This window comes from Jaculus jaculus, chromosome 6, assembly GCF_020740685.1.
Source record: "Jaculus jaculus isolate mJacJac1 chromosome 6, mJacJac1.mat.Y.cur, whole genome shotgun sequence".
Taxonomy (NCBI): domain Eukaryota; kingdom Metazoa; phylum Chordata; class Mammalia; order Rodentia; family Dipodidae; genus Jaculus; species Jaculus jaculus.
The window spans coordinates 143135262-143155452 of NC_059107.1; the positions used below are offsets into that span (position 1 = coordinate 143135262).

At 38.9% G+C, this 20191-nt stretch overlaps 1 protein-coding gene across 2 annotated transcripts in view; it reads right to left on the reverse strand.

The window, feature by feature from the left end:
* The window catches only part of Uhrf1bp1l (UHRF1 binding protein 1 like), an 87445-nt gene that overhangs the window by 23102 nt on the left and 44152 nt on the right, over positions 1-20191 (reverse strand). For both annotated transcript variants that reach the window (XM_045152674.1, XM_045152675.1), the window contains 6 exons: positions 17831-18013; positions 17086-17204; positions 13622-13763; positions 7990-8183; positions 5187-6679; positions 4602-4771 (listed from right to left, as the gene is read on the reverse strand). In XM_045152674.1, coding sequence (XP_045008609.1) covers positions 4602-4771; positions 5187-6679; positions 7990-8183; positions 13622-13763; positions 17086-17204; positions 17831-18013 — 2301 coding nt within the window. The remainder of the gene's footprint in view (positions 1-4601; positions 4772-5186; positions 6680-7989; positions 8184-13621; positions 13764-17085; positions 17205-17830; positions 18014-20191) is intronic.

Genomic DNA, 20191 nt, shown 5'->3' on the forward strand with positions numbered 1-20191 from the left:
TGCACAAAGGGGCACATGCATCTGGAGTCCCTTTGCAATGGCTAGAGGCCCTAGCACGCCCATTCTCTCCCTCCATCACCGCCCTCTCTCTCAAAAAATAAATAAAAGCATCATCATCATCATCATCATCATAAATAAATAAATGACCCCACAATGTAGGTGATGGATGCTGAGGATCATCATCATCATCATAAATAAATAAATGACCCCAGAATGGAGGTGATGGATGCTGAGGATCCACCACTTGGGCTGGAACACACATGTGAGCTCAGGCACTAAGCTTCCCACTAGAACCCCTCCCCCCTCCACTGTGCGGCACTCAGATTCTCCCCGCACTCCTTCCTTTCTTCCTTTCCTTCTCCAGCAGCAAGAAACCTTGGAGCATACATTCTCCAAACTTCAGTTCCCTCTCCCTCCCTCCTTTTCTCTCAAATAAATAATATATTTTAAAGGGATAATAAAATGGATAGACTAGAAAAGATTATATTAAGTGAGGTAAAAAGCTCAGAAAGACAAATGTTCTCTCTAATATGCAGATCCTACCTTAAAATTTTTGTATCTGTATCTAAGCTAAAGAGACAGCAGAGGACAGAAACTAGACAGGAGCCATAAGGAGGGAAAGGGTGAAATATGGAAAGAGATTAAGAGGAGGGGATGGTAGATATGTAAGGAGAGGGGTGGACAGGTTTGAGCAGGGCCTGGGGAAGGGAACCAAATCAAAAGGAGGGTTAACCAAAACTAAAGACATTATGAAAAGCCACTGGAGCCAAGAATGGTGGCTCATGCCTTTAATTCCTGCATGTAGAAGGCTGAGGTAGGAGGATCACCATGAGACCGGCCTGGATTAGAGTGATATCCTGGCTCAAAAAAAAAAAAAAAAAAAGTCAGAGAAATCTACTACTTTATTAGCTAATTAAAATATACAATTAAGATTAAAAGAGAATTGAAGAGATGGCTTAGAGGTTAAAGCACTTGCCTGCAAAGACTAAGACCCAGGTTCGACTCCCCAGTACCCACGTAAGCCAGATGCACAGGGTGGTGCATGTGTTTAGAGTTCTTTTGTGGTGGCTTCAGGCCCCAGCATGTCCATTCTCTCTTTCTCTCTCACACAAACAAATAAAAACAAAATTATTTCTTAGATATTAAAAGAAAAAGAGAGTTTGGGGCAAAAATTACTTGTAGGGTGGTAGATAATGCTGCTCTCAGTATTGCTTAAGCAATACTCCAGTGCTAGGGTTACAACATCTCTCAGAGAGTCCTTTAGCAGGGAGGCTCTGAAGGTCCCCAAAATAACGTAGGGTATTGCCAATGCTCTTGGCTGCCTACCAGAACTATAGAGGACCTCAGTGCTGACAACATCACGCAAATCAGATGCAACACTGAAAAATCAAACTGGGACTGAACTAGAAACTTCTTCCATAGTGTCTCTGGCTGTCATATTGCTAAAAGGTGCTACTAGGAAAGAAAAATCAACACTTACCCAATAATGGATCCACCCTGCATGTTACACAAGCAACCAACTGGGAAAGATGTGCCTACTGGTACAATAGTGGCATGACTATTATGGAAATAATCAAGTGTCTTCTTGACTGTGTCTGAGGGCCATTCCACTGGAAAGAATTCAGACTTGGTACTGAAAACCCAGTCAAAAAAGCCTGTGGTTGGGAAGGTTATAGAATATAAAGGAAGCTACTACTGATGTTTGAGTGAATGGATATGTTGTGACCATAAAACTATCCTGTAAGTACTTACATGATGTTTACACCCATGGATTAGTGCTGCTCTCAGCTTTGGTCAGAGTAGCTTCTTTTTGCAGATGATGGTGTATACTGAGAGAATCAAAACTCACCAAAGTGCTTAGAATAAATGTGCTCAGTGCTAAATGAGACATCTCTCTTATACCTTCCAAGGCTTAGGGAACAAGGCCAAAGAGGAGGTGGAGTGTAAGAGCCACAGGAAGGAAGGAGGACTTTAGGACACTATGCTTCAGACATGAAGTGACCACTGCATTCATGTCTTCACAGCACCTGTCATCACCTCCACAAAACCCACACAAGATTGGGCCCATTAACATTTGACATAAATGATTGAGGAGGACAAAAAGCTATCCTTTAAAACATCAACACAGAAGACAGAGTAGGTAGGAAGAAGAAAGAGTTCTGTGGAAAGAGGCAGGGGAGGGCAGACAGAAGAAGGTAAGGGGAGGGATTAAAATCAAATCACATTATAAACATATATGAAAATTGTCAATAAAGGCAATGCAATTTAAAGCACATGGCAATACTTGTTATTGTTACCGATGATCATCTATGCAGCTGGGCAGACTGACTAGTATATCCCACCAAATGAAGGCACACAGGCATCTAGAAGATAGGGTTGTCTTCCTGACTTTTACATAAAGGATAGATCCAGTTAAAACTTATTCAGGCCAGCTGGGTGTGGTGCCAAATGGCTTTAATCCCAGCACTCAGGAGGCAGAGGTAGGAGGATCACTGTGAGTCCAAGGCCACCCTGAGATGACATAGTGAATTCCAGATCAACCTGAGCTACAGTGAGATCCTACCTTGACAAAAAAAAAAAAAAAAACTTGTTCAGGTAACACCAAAGCTTAGGCTTGAGTCTGACTAATTGTATTCATGTACAAGCGGCCCCAACCCCTGTGTGACCTTGGGAAATCTGGTTGGTTTTCTTCATCTTTAAAAGAGAGATAATAATGGTCAGATTTATCTGAAGATTAAATAAAATATATAAGATGCTTTCAAAGTTAAACCATAATTGGCACAGTAAGTACCTAGTGCATATTAGATTAGAACAAACAAAAAATGATAATCCCAACTCTACCTACAATATTGTGGATACTGTCAAATTACTTTACTTTTGGAAGTCCCAGTTTCCATACCTCTTGTGGTTTGATTCAGGTGTCCCCCATAAACTTAGGTGTTCTGAATGCTAGATGCCCAGATGATGGAGACTTGGGAATTAATGCCTTCTGGAGGAAGTGTATTGTTGGGGGCAGGCTTATGGGTGTTATAGCCAGTTTCCCCTTGCCAGTGTTTGGCACACTCTCCTGTTGCTATGGTCCACCTTATGTTAGCCAGGAGGTAATTGTCCACCCTCTGCTCATGGCATTGTTTTCCCTGCCATCATGGAGCTTCCCCCTCGAGCCTGTAAGCCAAAATAAACCTCCTTTTTCCCACAAGCTGCTCTTGGATGGGTAATTTCCATCAGCAATGCAAACCAGACTATAACACCTCTAAAATGAAAATAAGAAAAAACACTTGATATTCAGATTCAAGTACTACAGCATCTGGATTTAAACACCAACCTGGCTGTGCTACCATGAATTAGTTATTTAACCTCTGTAAGGACAACGGTACAATACTGACAGAATTGCTATGAGGAATAAATGTGGTATCTGTGTGCATGTGTGAGTGTGTTGTATAGATCACACAGAATACTGCCAATACTACAGAGGTATGGTTCAAATTAAATGAGGTAAACATTTAAGTACCTGGTATAGTCTGAATGTGTCCCTTGTAAAATTCATATGCTGTAGGTCCTAAAGGCCCCTCCCTTGGGAATGTAATTTAAGGAGACTCATAAGTGTCTTCACTTAGGGTCTCATTCTTTCATCTTCGCTGTGAGGACACAGCATTTCTTCCTTCTATAGAATGAAACCCTCAGCAGACAACCAAATCTGTCAGTGTTTGGGTCTTACAAAGTTCCTAGTTGCCAGAGCTAGGAGAAACATATTTTCTCTCTTCATAAATTGCCCATCTGTGATACTCTGTAACAATAACACACAGTGGAGCAAGACGGCATCTGTACAATAAGTGGTGGTTACAACTATAGTAATTGTATTAATCACATCTACACTATTGCTTATTATATTTAATACTACATTATTGCTTCTCAGCCTTTTGGCTAAGATCAAGTGTATTTAATACTACATTACTATTTGTCTGTCTACGCTGTTTTCAACTGGACCAATAGGTTTCCTTTTCCTGCAAATAGAAAAAAAATTATATTTGCCTCTAGGTCTCTTATGTTTGTGTGTCTGGTAACTATTGCTTAACTATGGCTCATGACATTATGTCTGTCACAAAGTCCTCAACAGCTTACTTATGGGGAATCACATAATACTTTCTAAGTCATTCACAGCAGCCTTTACAGGGCCACTGGTTGCTTCTGCATGAAATGGGGTAACTGTGTAGTGAAAGAATGCTGCTTTTGCAATGCAGTAGCTCTAGTGTAGAAAAGTTCCAGTCATATGACCATAATAGTTTAGTAAAGTAGGCCCAGCTAAAAAGATTTTCAGATGAGGGTCTCTGTACTAAAGTACTGTAGCCTTAATGCTGGCTGCTCTACATGATCTAAGCAACTGCATATATCTAAATAAAGGCTGGATGCCAGCCCGGCAGAAGCAATAGAACAGCCGTCTAGAGAGTGTGAGACTGCATGTTCTTTAAATTAAGTCCTTCTGACTATATGTTTGTTCTATGCAATTCACAAGTATTGAGCATAATGAAAATATTTAAATATCACTCTATTTGTAAGATTTATTTATATGCAGTAAGAATTCTTCAACTGTATTGTTTTACCTTTTTCCAAAAATATATGACTATCATCACTTTCTAACAGCTGTTCTTCCAATATCATGCTGTCCAGTGAAATCGTATCCAATGAAATCTGTGAGGAACTTCTTTCCACACTCTTATAAGAAGCAAAGAGTGGAGCCAGGTTGGCTGGACAACGTTCCTTGGCTTTTCCACTGTTACAAACAAAATTAATAGAAAATTACTACATGTAAAGAGAAGAGATTTATCTTAAATACATGTTAACAGTATGAGTGACAGTGAATGCCTGCAATCCCAGCATTTGGGAATCAGAAGCAGCAGGATTGCTGCAAGTTTGAGGCCAGCTTGGTTTGCAAATTCTAACTCAGCTAGGGCTACATAACAAGACTCAAAAAAAAAAACAGCAACAAAAGAAACTTGTAATAAAATTCAAATATGTGTTTAGCATCCAAAAGTTTCAAAATTATATTTAAATGTTTAAGGTCAAATCTACTGTTAACTCTCATACTGCCATATTGTTATGAGGTTTTTTTCCCCAAAACAAAATACACTCAAATGCATACACTCAGCAAAACAGAAAAGCCCCAAATTGCAGCAGTATCTTCTTACCTTAAAGAAGAGTGAGACTTAAGAGTTCTGAGTGCCAGCGCCTCTTTACTAGTTTCCAGGTTCTCAGACAGTGAAACTGCCTCTGGAAGCAGATCCTCAGCTTTGAAGCTGGACTCTATATCATTTCCTTTGCTAGTAAGACTACCTGGAAGTATGTTTAGATGACCTTCATTATGAAAGGAGGGCATGGTTGAGCCTTCCTGGTGGTTTAAGACACTATGTGAATCTATGTAAGATGAATTCTTTCTGTCACTCTTTTCTGATCCAATTTTTCCAGAGCCACTCTTATAAACCAGCACACTACTTTCATCCTCGCTTATTTTTCCTAAATGTTTTTCTGGTAAATAGTCCAGAAAAGAAGTACCTTTTTGCAAATTTGTGTCACTTGCTGATTTAAAAAGCAAAGGATCCTTCAAAGGGGTGTGGCTAAGGTCAACACTCATAGATCTGCTGTCTGACAGATGGTTAACAGGAGCATGTCTAATTCGGCTTGCACCATTGCTACCTGGTGTTCTTTTCAAAGACATAAAACCCGCATTTTCTGTAGGCAAATGCTCAGGAATCGTGGGGCTCCCATTTTCAGAAGCAGGAGACTTCAGAGTCTTCGCATGATCCACCGGATGTAGAAGAAGAGCCAGTTCTGCACTTCTAAGTAAGATCCCAATGCAAACGGACGTCTGATGAGCAGGACTGCCAGTCACAGCTTCTACGTCTTTCCTCAGGTTTTCAATCAGCAGGATGAGCGACTCGTGAAGGAAAAGCAGGAGCAGATACTGGTAGTGGTTGATCTGCAGACTGACGTGTTTATGGACACGAACCAGGACATGAATATCAGCTTCGGACGGCGAAGATGAGACGCCCACAAGTGCATCTGAAGGTGGCTGTTGCCCACCATCGCTTGCGGGCTCGCACTCAGTGCTGTAATACTCCTTCAAAAGCTTCTTCCGCTTCAACCGGCCCACCAGATCACCAGATTCACTTTGGGAGGTACTGGATTCCTGATCACATGTCTGCACTTCTTTCTGGGACTCTGCGTATCTTACTGGCTGACAAATCCAGATAGATAGAGGGAAAGCATCTACAAAACTTACTGGCCGTCCTTTTCCGCTTTTCATCCCTTCATAGTCTATCCAAAATTGAGAAAAGTATACAGCCCACACATCTGTGGCAGCAGAAGTTTTAAGTGTGTTTTTATTCAATTTGGGAAGAATATTCCCTTTATAAACTTCATGCATCTTGGTGTCTTGTTCATGGGCATGTCTCTGGAAGATTGGATGTAAAAGATTAAAACTGTCACAGGATTTGGGAAATCTAGTGTATGTTTGACTAAAGAAGTCCCAATCTTTAAAGTCTTGAAATAAAGCTTCTAGGTCCGAATGCCGGCAGTTGGGACACTGCCTGGTGTTCGTGGCTGTCATTTCAGAGCTCTGAATGGAAACCGTGTGTGGTTGGTCCTGATGACATTCAGACTTCACTTCAGAAGGTATGACAAACTAGAAGGGAAAAACATTAATCTAGACCAACTAATAAATCATGATAAAACAAAAACAAGACTTAGGTTAGTATTTCTTTTTCCTGGCATTTCCCCCCAAAATATTTCTTTCCTATACAGATGCAAAACAGTAACTCTCCTCCTTCCAAGCCTTTAATAAACACAGTAAAAGTACACATAAGTGATTAACCACTAAAGAAGAAAAACATACCAAAAATTAAAAATATTCATGAAGTAATTTTTAACAAGTACATAAGGACCTAAGTTTGTTCCCAATCATTACAAAAGGGATGGAAGGAAGTAAAAACATTTTTACTAAATATTGATCATGCCCCAAGTACACAGGAAAAAGTGCTAATTCTGAAAATAGTACATTTCTATGAGCATGATTAGACAGAAGTTATTAGAACCTATTTTGGGGCTAGGTATGGTGGCAGATACATATAATTCTAGCACTCAAGGTAGAGCCAGGAGGGTTGTCACAAGTTCCTGCCAAGACAACATAACAAGACCTTATCAAAAAAGTGAAGAAAAAAAGTTTTCTTGAAGAAAATTATTATGAAAATAAAACTGGAGTATATGCTTGTAAAGCCTGTTAGACTGGATTCAATTCTTTAGTATCCACATAAAACCAGACACAAAATGCACATGTATCTGTGATTCCAACATGCCTACAACTCTGAGAAGTAGAGTCAGAACAAGCTAAAGCTTAGGGACCAGCTACTCTGATACTCTGCAACAGCAAGGGACTGTCTCAAAAAAGGGACAGCACAGACACCAAGTTGTCCTCTGACCACCACATGCATGCAGTGGCACATGCACACAGACACACACATGGGCACACATACACACAAACACAACTAAGTGAGTAAGTAAATAATTTTTAAAAAGAAAATAAAGGTAAGAGATATGTCAAGCTATTCACTAAAGTAATTCTCAAAAAAGTCTCAAATTCAAGATATTCTCAAAATACTTAAATCAAAAAGCTCAGTAGTTTTTAATACTACTCACACTCAAAAAATGTACTGATCATTATGTGTGCAAGAGACCCAGAAACTGGAAAGTTTCACCTATGCCTGTTGTCTTGTTCACTAGACTGAACCTGCTTGAGTTTTGTTGTTTAATTTTGGTTTAAAGATTAAAGACTCAAGATTTCAGAAATCTAGTGTATGTTTGACTAAAGAAGTCCCAATCTTTAAAGTCTTGAAATAAAGCCATTCCAAATGGACAGATATCAGGGAAAAAAATAAATACTTTCAGCTTTTCTTATATAAAAATGATTTTGTTCTTACACCACTTTTTATACAATACCTTGAGCATTAAACCATCAACTCGAATATCAACATGCTCATCAGATTTTGAATTGTCATTCAACTTATACACAGCCATAAATTGATTGAGACTCTGTTTTAAGTCCAGAAGAAACTGATTAAGCCACAGAATGCTTCTTTCATCCACAGTAAACTGCAGTGCATTCAGCTGGCTATAGAGGTTGGGAGATGGAACTGTGAGAAAAAAAGTTAAACACTGTTAATGAACAGACAGTTCTAAATGTTTCCTGAGAACTAACAAGTTTCATTCTTTCTTAAAATAAAATTTTTTGAAATATCATATACAAAATTAGAGTTACATATACAAAGCTAAAGATAGCAAACACAGATATAAAACATTCTTCTGTTTCATTAAGTGAAAAATATTCAGCTTAATCTAAAATTAGATGTATAAGTAGGAAGTCCTATTTACATCTCCTTGTCTAAGGTCATATTCACATGGAAGAAAACTAAAACTGAATGTAATAAACATAGTAACAGAGGTAAACCACAACTAAAAACTTTAGCTTCTTTTAAAAAATATTTATTTGCATGTGTGCATGCATGCATGCATCCGAACACATGTGTCTATTGCCCCTGAAAACAAACATCAGGTATTTGCACCACTTTTTGCATCCAGCTTGATGTGGGAGGCTAAGAAACTGAACCTGGGCTGATGGGCTTTGTAAGCAAGCACCTTTAACTGCTGAGCCATCTCCCTAGCACCAGCACTGCCCTCCTGATGAAGTGTGACATCAAAGTTGTGGCCCTCAGTGACCTATTTCTGTAAGAACTTTACTATCTCAATTTTAATCTGAAACCTTTAAATCAAATGACCAATCACTTAGGAAAGTGGTACAATATGCAGAATACCCTGAGATGACCAGCAATGTCAATTTACTCTCCACTCTTAACCACAGGTTAAAACAGTACCTCAGACAAAGTCATAACTGAAGTATTCTTGAATAATCAGATTAATATGCATTTCCACTGTCCTCTGAAATAAACTAATCTGGGTAATTAGAGGGCACATTACTTTTGAAATCCACATATATTTATATCTACCATAAAATTTATGAATTTTAGAACAGTTTAATTAAAAAGAAAACCTGTACCCTAAAAATTTGGCCTGGGGAAGATAGCTTAGCAGTTAAGAACTCTTACTGCATAAGCATGAGGGCCTGAGAGACTGAGATGATTCAAGTAAGATTCCCCCAGAAATCACATTAAAAAATTGGGTGTGGTCACATGCAGGCAGACACACACACACTATGAATATGAATATATAGAGAACTGGGCGTGGTGGCGCACGCCTTTAATCCCAACACTCAGGAGGCAGAGGTAGGAGGACTGCCATGAGTTCGAGGCCACCCTGAGACTATGTAGTGAATTACATCAGCCTGGGCTAGAGTGAAACCCTATCTCGGGGGAAAAAATAAAATAAATAAGTATTTATAGAGATATTTTTTCCATTAGGGAGGGTGGAGATCAGCGAATAGCACATCTGCACACACATGGATACACCACACCACACGTAACACCTCTACACACTCAAAAATAAAACAATAAAATAAAACCAAGAGCATGGGGAGATGCCTCAGTGCTTGCCTGCAAAGCCGACCAGCCTGGGTTCAATTCCCCAACCACCACACAAAACCAGACAAGGCATTTGACTGTCATGGCAAGAGATTCTGGAATGCACACACAGAGAGAAATAAGTAATTTAAAAATAAACAAGTGCAGGCTTCTCCTGGAGCAATGGAGTGAGCAGCTTTCCTCTGCCATGCCTTCATCGTGATAACTCTGCCCTCTCAGGGGCCTGAGGTACTGGAGCCCACTGGGGGCAGACTGAAACCTCTGGATCTCCCTAACTTGTTTATTTAAGGAGTTAAGGTTCCCTTTAGTTTTTTTAAATATCCTATTTTATTTTACTTCTTTATTGAGAGAGAGAGAGAAAGAGAGAGAATAGGTATACCAGAGCCTCCAGTCACTGCAAACAAACTCCAGATGCATGTGTCACCATGTGCATCTAGCTTATGTGGGTTCTTGGGGAGTCAACCCTGGGTCCTTAGGCTTTGCAGCCAAGTGCCTTAACCGCTAAGCCATCTCTCCAGCCCCTTTAATTTTTGCTTGTGGAAGAACTTGAATGGCAAAGGAGAGTAGGTGATTGTATGATTAGCTGTGACCTTGAGGAGGATGGAGACATGACACTTCCAGGGAGGACATGCAGGATTCCTGAACCACAAGGGACAAACAATGCACTCAGAAAACAGGACCTGAAAGTGCAATGTGGGCCAAATACCCAGAAACTCCTTCATTAGTTACATTTGTAACAAAATCAATATAAATGAAATAAATGATCCTAGTGAAATGACAGGGACATGAAGCATACTAGTATTAGCAAAATGGCATTAAAATCACACTTCAAGAGCCAACATGTCTAATGATGCACAAAGAAAATATGATACTTACATGGCCACCAAAAAGACAGACAGACATACAAAAACTAATTCTAATGGACCTCAAATTTGTCTTATGTTGACAACCTTCTATCTATGTTAAGGTCTTGTTTAATTATCACAGATTAATAATCACGAACCCAGTGTACTTAGATTCAATTCAGGCAAGGAAAGTCAGACAGCCATGCAGACCTATGTGTCTCTGAAAAATAAAACCTCGAAAAAGAAAAGCAGAAATGGCATGCTTTTATCCTCTTAAAGAGCTGCAAGTGGAACTGTTTAAAGTACAAATGAATAGTTACAAATCATGTTAATTTTGACCCTGTGTTCACAAACTACTGGTGGTATCCAAAATAGGCTAGGAAGTTCCATCTTTTTTGGTGTATTAGTGTGTGTACAGCATGTGTGGTATGGTGTGTGGTGTATGGCATGTGTGTGGGTGCTTGCTCCCTCATTTGCACACATGTGGAAGCCAGAAGAAAATGTTGGGTATCCTTCCACTATAGCTCATTGGCAAGTTTCCCTGAGACTGATTTAGAGCTGCTATTTTTAATCAGTGAGCCCAGAATCCCTGTCCTTTCTCCCTCATCCCCAGGGGACTATGGTTACCGACACACCCAGCTGTTAGTGTGGGTGCTGGGGAATCAAACTTGGGCCGGCTCAGGCCCTCATACTTGTACAGAAGATGCTGAGCCACTTTCCTAGCCCCATGATATCTTAAGAATTAATGCATTTCTGGTTAAAAGCTGTCCTTGTAATAGACATGGTATTTGTCTACTGCTTTTGTTTAATAAACCATACATTTACGTGAAGTCAACAGAAAAGGACATGACAGAAATGAAGACCATCACATTCCTTTAAAACATGACAGAGGCTGGAGAGATGGCTTAGTGGTTAAAAGTGCTTGCTTGCAAAGGCTGATCACCTGGGTTTGATTCTCCAGTACACATATGAAGCCAGAAACACAAAGTGGTACATGTGTTTGGAGTTCTTTTAAGGTGGTAAGAAGCCCTGGCACAACCATTCTTTCTTCCTCTCTCTCTCTCTCTCCCCCCTTGCAAATAAATAAAAAGCATTTTTTAAAAATGACAGTCCCAGTCTTTAAAAACATGATAAAAATAAAGGTGGTCCCTTTTCTTAAAAGCATCCTAGTTTTATATTAGAAAGCATGTGACCAAAAAAATATACCATTGAAGTCTGTCAGAGATGCATAATTGTGAAATAGTGGGGCTTATCCATGAAGTGGGTAGGGTGCTAAGATTATGGGTCACTCTGAAAGGAAATGGAAAACAAGGAATCTGTATGACTGAGGACTGACATTACTGAGATAAGACTAGAGAGGCAACACAGTTCTCAAGGACAGAGCTCAAAGACAAAGAACCCTAAGTATAAACCTGGGATTGAAAAAGAAACCCAGAACATTGAGCAGAAAGATCTATGATGCTGTTTCCAAGAGAAGTCTATTCATTAATATTATGTGGCTACAGGAAATATTTCATCATTTATTGTCTTGGTAGTGGTGGTGCATGTGGTGCTAAAGAATGATTTCAGGATCTTATACATGCTGGGTAGCCCTCTGTCACTGAGGTACACTCTAGTCTTAACATTTAAAATTAGCTTCTAGAACTTTACTATATCTACAACATTAGAGGGAAAGGACAGAATGTAAATTAAGTGTGTAAAAGAACCCCATGTATTAAAAACAGAACTAACAAAAGTACACTTATTTCTATGGACTGAACTACTTATATACCCTTTATCCCATGCTCCCAGCAAGCTGCTATGTTGAATCCTAGTCCCGTGCCTCAGAATGATTATTTTGGAGATAGATTTTTACAAGAGGAAATGAAGGTAAAGGAGTCCATATGAGTGGAACCTAGTCCAATGTCTGGTATGCTTGTAAGAAAAAGAGATAAAAACAGACATACAGTGGGAAGATGATCTGAAGAGACACAGGGAGAAGACAGGTATCTACAAAGCAAGAACAGAGATCTCTGAAGAAAGAACCCTGGATCTCTGACTTCTAACATTCAGAAATGTGAGAATATGAATTTCTGCTGTATAAGCCACAAAATCTGTGGCATGTATTATATAATAGGAAACCAATACGTTTATGTTTTACCATAGGTCTCTAAATTGTAGACTTATGAAGCAGAGCATTCTCCTAACTGCTAAGCCATATCTCCAGCCCCTTTGTTCCTTTTTAAAAACATAATGAGAATATGAAACTTGCACAAAAGTAGAAATAAAATCATATTTTAAAAGGTAGATTGCTTAATAGTGTTGAAAATAGAGAGACCAGCTAATATAGGGCTGAAAAACATTTCAATATTACCATCTTCTTTTATTGCTTCTTGGCCTTTTGGCTAGGATCAAGCATAATATTGCTATCTTCTCTATTTTTACTTATGAATATTTCCATAATTAAAAATTGCCACTACTATATATCAAAAGCTAACTCTTAGTTTAAAGAACTCAGGTAAAATGTGTTAAACACAAAGAATTTTAATATCCAAAGAGCACAAATGTATAATCATTTAAACCTTAGGAAGCCAAATTAGCTTATAATAGCCAAGAAAAATTTTTCTACAGTTAAGAAGAAACTTATTCTTTTTTGCAGTAAAATATTTTTAAATAGCTACTCTATAAATGGAGTTTTACAAAGGAAAAATAAAATGATATTATTCTGCAAATAACCTGATTATTATTCATTCCTTAACTTTACAAATAGCTACTAATACAAAACATGGAATAAAAATGCAAACTTCAAGGATAAAATCAATAATAAATGTTACATTATTCTTGCCACTAAAACTGCCACAAGTTGACAGGCATGTAGGCACATGTCTTTAATCCCAGCACTTGGCAGAAGTAGGAGGATCACCGTGAGTTTAAAGTCACCCTGAGACTACATAGTGAACTCCAGGTCAGCCTGGGCTAGAGTGAGACCCTACCTCAAAAAAACAAAACAAAAAAAAAAGTGCCCTAAGTCATGAGGGAAATGGGCAAGTACACAGATAAGAACAATATGTACAAACGTCATACACTAAAGTTATGATCTAAGCACATAATGGTAACAGAGAAATTTTATGTCTTTTATGTTAACCCAAAAACTTAGCAAAAAAAATAATCCAAGTAACGGACAAATAATAACAAAACAGTGAACTCTCTTACTTGGAAAGTCCTTTCCATCTGGATAATAATATTCTGTGAATTCGATATAGATAGCGGACATTTCTTGTGGAAGATACAGGGATTTTTTATTGCAGGAAATCATACTTTTGGGTGAAGAACGACACTGTTCTGCAGTAGAAACCTGACAAAACAATTAAGTCTGTTTACATGATATTGAATAAGGTCCTTTCCAAAGAATGTACACAACCTGCACATCACAGCCAAAGTCATTTACAACTACTTCTAGACCAAGCATGGTGGCACAGGCCTGCAATGACCTAGCATTTGGGATGCTGAGGCAGGAAGATCAGAAGTTCAAGATCAAAATGGGCTATGTGGTGACAAATTATCTAAAATGCACATGTGTACATGTGTGTGTACACACAAAAAATCTATTTTCATATTTTTTCAATGGTTATTTGCCAATTTAAGGTTTATTGCCGATTTAATTTTACAATAATGATTTTAAATTAATATCCACTAACTTCAGAAAGTTCTTTAACCATTTTAGACCTTCATCAGTTAAAAAAAAAATCAACTCTAAGTTGGGAAGAAGTGTTTCAGTGGAGGAGGTATTTCAGAGGGGTAAGGGAAGGGTGATAGGAGGGGATTATGATCAAATCATATTATCTCTACATCTATATGAAAGGTATCAATAAAATATAACAGAAAAAAGGAACTTTGTACACTAATCCTTAAAAATTTACTATTTGGGGCTGGAGAGATGGCTTAGCAGTTAAGTGCTTGCCTGTGAAGCCTAAGGACCCCGGTTCGAGGCTCAATTCCCCAGGACCCACACTAGGCACATGCACAAGGGGGTGCACGTGTCTGTAGTTTGTTTGCAGTGGCTGGAAGCCCTGGTGGGCCCATTCTCTATCTATCTGTCTCTTTCTCTCTCTCTCTCTGTCACTCTCATATAAAAAAATGAACAACAACAAAAAAAAATTTTTAAGTTTACGATTTGGGGTGTTAAAATGGCAGAAAAATAACAACAATGGCATAGTATTACAAAGTGCAGATGAAGTCTCTGCAATCCTGAGGGCAGCTTTTCCTGAGTCCCCTTCTACCACTCTGTGGGGAGCTTTGCTCTATCTCTTTCCAATAAACCTTCCATGGAAACCAAAAAGAAAAAAAGTATTATTTTTGTTTGTTTGTGTTTTGAGGTAGAGTCTCACTCTAGCGCAGGCTGACCTGGAATTCACTATGGAGTCTCAGGGTGGCCTCAAACTCAGTGATACTCTTACCTGAGTGCTGGGATTAAAGGTGTACACCACCACACTCCAGCTCAAAAAGAAAAAAATTTAAAGGAGGGGTTTGGGGATGGCTCAAATGTTAAAGGCACTTACTTGCAAAGCCTGACAGCCTAAGTTCAATTCCCCATCACCCATTTAAAGCCAGACACACAAAAAATGGATTAAGCATCTAGCATTCTTTGCAGCATCAAGAGACCCTCCCTAGTACGCATGCACATGAGTGTGGGCTACATGAAGTCCTATCTCAAAAAAAAAGCTTAGTAAAAAAAAAAAAAGTAAATAAACAAATGCTACTTTAAGTAGGCTTTATTTTGTAAAGAAAATGGAAAGAACATTATTAGACAATGAGTAATCCAGGCTTCTCACTGTACTGTAAAGCTGTGCATAGCAGGATGGTCAGCATATCCCAGCCTTTGCCCACTAGATGTCAGTGTGACAACCAAAACTGTCAACTTTGCCAAATGTGCCTTGGGGACAAACCTGGATCTTGAGAACCACTAAGCTAAATGAAAATTTTTCATATAAAGCCACAGACTTACAAATACAGCAAAACAATTTATAAATCATACAAATCTAAAATATTTTTATTAAAAAACAGGTATTTGAGTTGGGCGTGGTGGCACACATCTTTAATCTTTAGTCCCAGCACTTGGGAGGCAAAGGTAGGAGGATGGCCCTGAGGCTACATAGTTAATTCCAGGTCAGCCTAGACCAGAGTGAGACCCTACCTCAAAAAACCAAAATAAATAAATAGGTATTTGGGGCTGGAGAGATTGCTTAGTGGTTAAGCCTTGCCTGCAAAGCCAAAGGACCTAGGTTCAATTCACCAGGACCCATGTAAACCAGATGCACAAGGTGGTGCATGCATTTGAAGTTTGTCTGAAGTGGTTGGAGGCCCTGGTGTGCCAATTCCCTATCTGCCCCCGCTCTTTCTCTCTCAAATAAATAAATAAATAATTTTAAAAAAATAAGTAATTTATTCTATTTTGATGCTCATCAAGAATGTGATATTACACTTGGGAGGCAGAGGTAGGAGGATCACGGTGAGGTCAAGGCTACTCTGAGACTACATAGTGAATTCCAGGTCAGCCTGAGCTAGAGTGATACCCTACCTTGAAAAAAAAAAAAAAGTATGATATTAGAATGTTGTTTGATTGTGGTCTGAATAAAGGCAGTACAAATGTGACAGTTCTCAATATAAAACTACGTGGGCTGGAGAGATGGCTTAGCGGTTAAGCGCTTGCCTGTGAAGCCTAAGGGCCCCGGTTCGAGGCTCGGTTCCCCAGGACCCACGTTAGCCAGATGCACAAGGGGGCGCACGCGTCTGGAGTTCGTTTGCAGAGGCTGGAAGCCCTGGCGCGCCCATTCTCTCTCTCTCCCTCTATCTGTCTTTCTCTCTGTGTCTGTCGCTCTCAAATAAATAAATAAAAAATTAAAAAAAAAAAAAACTACGTTCACAGTATGGGTAACACTTAGTAGTTCAGGACAGCAACAAAGGCATTTTGGGTTCTTTCACACATTGGCCTTCAAGAAGAGTTCTGGCCTTTGCACGAGATACAAAGGAGCTTAATTTCCTATTTCTGGTGGCAAGTGATAGCTTTATGTAAACCAAAAGACTCTTGATTGGGCTGGTCACATTTGATAGTCTTCTTTGTGGTAAGAGGTAGAAAATTTTAGGTCACCTGCTATTGGTCCACTCAGAGAAGAATTAGGCCATAAAGACAATACTTCATACAAACTGCACATCTGCATTGTGGTGATGGGGACTGAAACCAGGGCCACTCTCTACCACTGCACTATATCGCCAGTCATGAACTTCACATCTGAAGCCCTTCGAGACTTTGGACTATGCATCTCTTCCTATGGCTGTATTCTTTCTTTCCTTATAAGAAAAGTGGCTATGAGCATAATAGATTTCAGTGACTTCTCTATTTTAAATGTATTACTAAACATGAGTGTAGTTTTAGGAACCCCCCCAAACTTGCAATTGATGTCAGAAATCTTGGCAATGTTGACAACATGGAATACTATGCCCTTGACTTCAGTTTGGCCAATTCAAGACAACCATATAAATTAAAATTAATGAACTGATAGTTTCTATTTCATCTAATTTGGCCATTTCACAAAACTGGATAGGGCATTTAAAAATAAATGTTGCTTGTGTAAGATACAGTGTTATGAAAAAATTTAATTTTAAAAAACAAAACATACCTGATATATGTTGAAATCTGCAAGTCTAACCACAACAGAACTAGACATTAGCTTAGCTTTTGATGGTTGAGATAATACTGAAGATGTTCTAGAAGTGCCTTTCAGAATGGAATCCTTCTCTGCAGGAAACAAAGACTCCTTTTAATTTATTATAATATTTTAAAATAATCACTCTTATTATTATAGTAATAGAAATATAGATAAATGCAAATTCTCAACCAAGATAATATATGTGGAAATACTTCATAAATTACGAAGTGATAGAGGAATGTAGGTTTTTGTACTGATTACTTTTAAACAGAAATCATATTTTTATCACATTTAAAATTCACTGTCGATATGTTAAAACTAAAAATGTAACAAGCCATTTAAGTGGAAAAATTCTACCTAGGGGTTACTCATATTGGTTATATTAATCTTAAAATAACCTTATAGATCAATAAATCTATCTTGGTCTGAGTAAAAAGTAGAATATCTTTAGATATTAATTAAAAGTAACACATATAGGCCAGGCAAGGTGGTGCATGCCTTTAACCCCAGCACTTTAGGAGGCAGTAAGAGGAAAGCCATGAGTTCAAGGCCACCCTGAAACTACATAGTGAATTCCAGGTCAGCCTGGACTAGAACGAGACCCTTCCTCAAAAAAATCAAACAACAACAACAAAAAAAAATAACACCTATAAAGACTAAATTATGAACACACACACAATATTAGGGAATGCCATAATGCTGTTGGGTAAAATACCTGTTTGCATGTGCTGGGGAGAGGCATGTGTTGGGGATTTAGGAGGTGAACCTACATTGTGATCCTTCACAGCCTGCTTAAGCATTTCAACGTTGCACTCAAATTCATGTAACAACTCGTTGGCCCATCCGTTTTTTGTTTTAGTTGCATCACTAAAATACATCCAATGATTACAACTATCTCCTATGAAATAAAGAAGAGATACTTCACTGAACATGCAATTTGTTCTGCTATCACAGTGCTTCCAGTAAAATTTGTCATTTTCTCAAAGGAGACTTTTTCCCCCTTTTCCAACAGGGTCTTGTAAAGTGGTGCAATGATAGAAGTACACTAACACACCTGGCTTGAGTCTTAAAAAAAAAATCACAGTTTTTACCTACTGCTTCTCTACTAAAGAAAGAAGAAGAAGGGGCTGGAGAGATGGCTTAGTGGTTAAGGCACATGCCTGTGAAACCTAAGCACCCAGGTTCAATTCTCCAGGTCCCACATAAGCCAGATGCACATGGTGGTGCAAGCATCTGTAGTTTGTTTGCAGTGGCTAGAGGTCCTGGAGTGCCCATTCTCCCTCTGTCTCCCTCTGTCTCTAATAAATAATAATAAAATTAAAAAAAAGAAGAAGAAGAAGAAGAAAAGAATGTCAATAACAAGTGATGAGTAAGTTTCTATCTAGAATCATCCTTGCTGAAACAACAATCCAAATTTAATTAAAAGACACAGGACTGCATCATTTTCACTAGATATTTCATTACCTCACAAATATCCATATAAAGAGCCCAAAAGGAGTTTGGGACTTCCAGTTAAGATGTCGGCGTAAGAACCACACCAAAGCAGCCTAGGGGAGAAAAGCAAAACAAAAAAAGCAAAATACACTCTTCTAAAAAGTGAGGTGTATAAGAAATTACCAATGGCAGCAGAGAAGTAGGAGGGATCCAGAGCATCCAAAGCCCACATAGGTAGGCAGAAGTGGCCCCAGCAGCAATGGCACCAGGTCTGAGGGAACATAGCTGCAAGGCTCAGCTTGAGCTGCAGGAAAAGCCAGGTGAGGGGATTTTCCACTCACACCGGAGCTCTTTGCAAACTCAACAACATGAAGGGAGGACGGCAATGAACAACGGGAGGAGCAGATTACTAACTAGGCAGAGGATCAGGTGGACTAGCAGAAGAACTAGAACCACTATCCACAGCCTCCCCTTCCCCACCACCAGCACAAGTGCCAGCAAGCTCCAGAGACCAGGGAAAGGGAGCTCACCTACACATCACCCAGCACCGGAGACTAGAGCAGTGATCCAATGACCCAGCCAGCCTACTTGAACCCACAGTGCACCAAAGAGGGACCCAAGCAGGAGCGCAGCATAACTGAGACCAAAATCATTCCAAAAGGCAACTGGGATTACACCACGTCAGTACCTGCCAAATAAGCCTGGTATATAGCCCTGAACCAGAAGTGCTACCTGCACCTTCCATATCATCATAAATTATACATTAAATCTGAAAGATGGTCGGATTTGCCATTCTTAAATAAGCTATATTTTGGGCTCATTATTTGTTGCTTCTTGATTTATAGTGGGCTTTGTTTCCTCTTCTGTTGTACATTAGGGAAGGTCTCACTTGCTCACAAGCTGACTTGGAACCCTCGACAGACCAGAAATCTTAATCTTCTTGTTGACAGGATTAAGGGAGTGGGGCAGCACACACCCTAAGGGACAGTACTTTGTTAAAGGATCTGAATGTCATGATACTGACTCTTGCATAAATACTCTGTGCTGTTTTTCATTGAATGTGTACATTGTTTACTTAAATTTTATAATCCACCTATTTCTACTCAGCCTACTTGAGTACTCTCATAGCAGGCAAACCCAACAACTAGGGTCACTTTTGTAGATACTCTGAGAGTCTTGCGAGCCACACCTAGCACCTTAAGCTCCTACCCTGATGATATATAACATCAGATTGATTGATACATCTAATAATACTGCAGCTAACTAGAAAATCCAAGTATTAAATTAATCCAAGATACAAAAATGTATACATTATAACACAAAAAAAACACCAAAAATCAAGACAATAGAAATCCATCAAAAAGTATTAATGCATCAGAAATGACCTCCAGTGAGAATAAGTTAGAGGAAATGCCTGAGAAGGATTTCTAAAGAATGATTATGCTCAAAGAAGTCAAAGAGGAAATCAAAAGAATGAAAGAGGAAATCAAAGGAATCAAAAAAGACACAGGAAACCAATTTAATAAAATAAAGAGTTCAATACAAGACATAAATAAGGAAATAGAAACAATAAAGAAAAACCAGTTAGAATTAATAGCAATGGAGAACACAGTTAATGAAATAAAAAACTGTAGAAAATCTC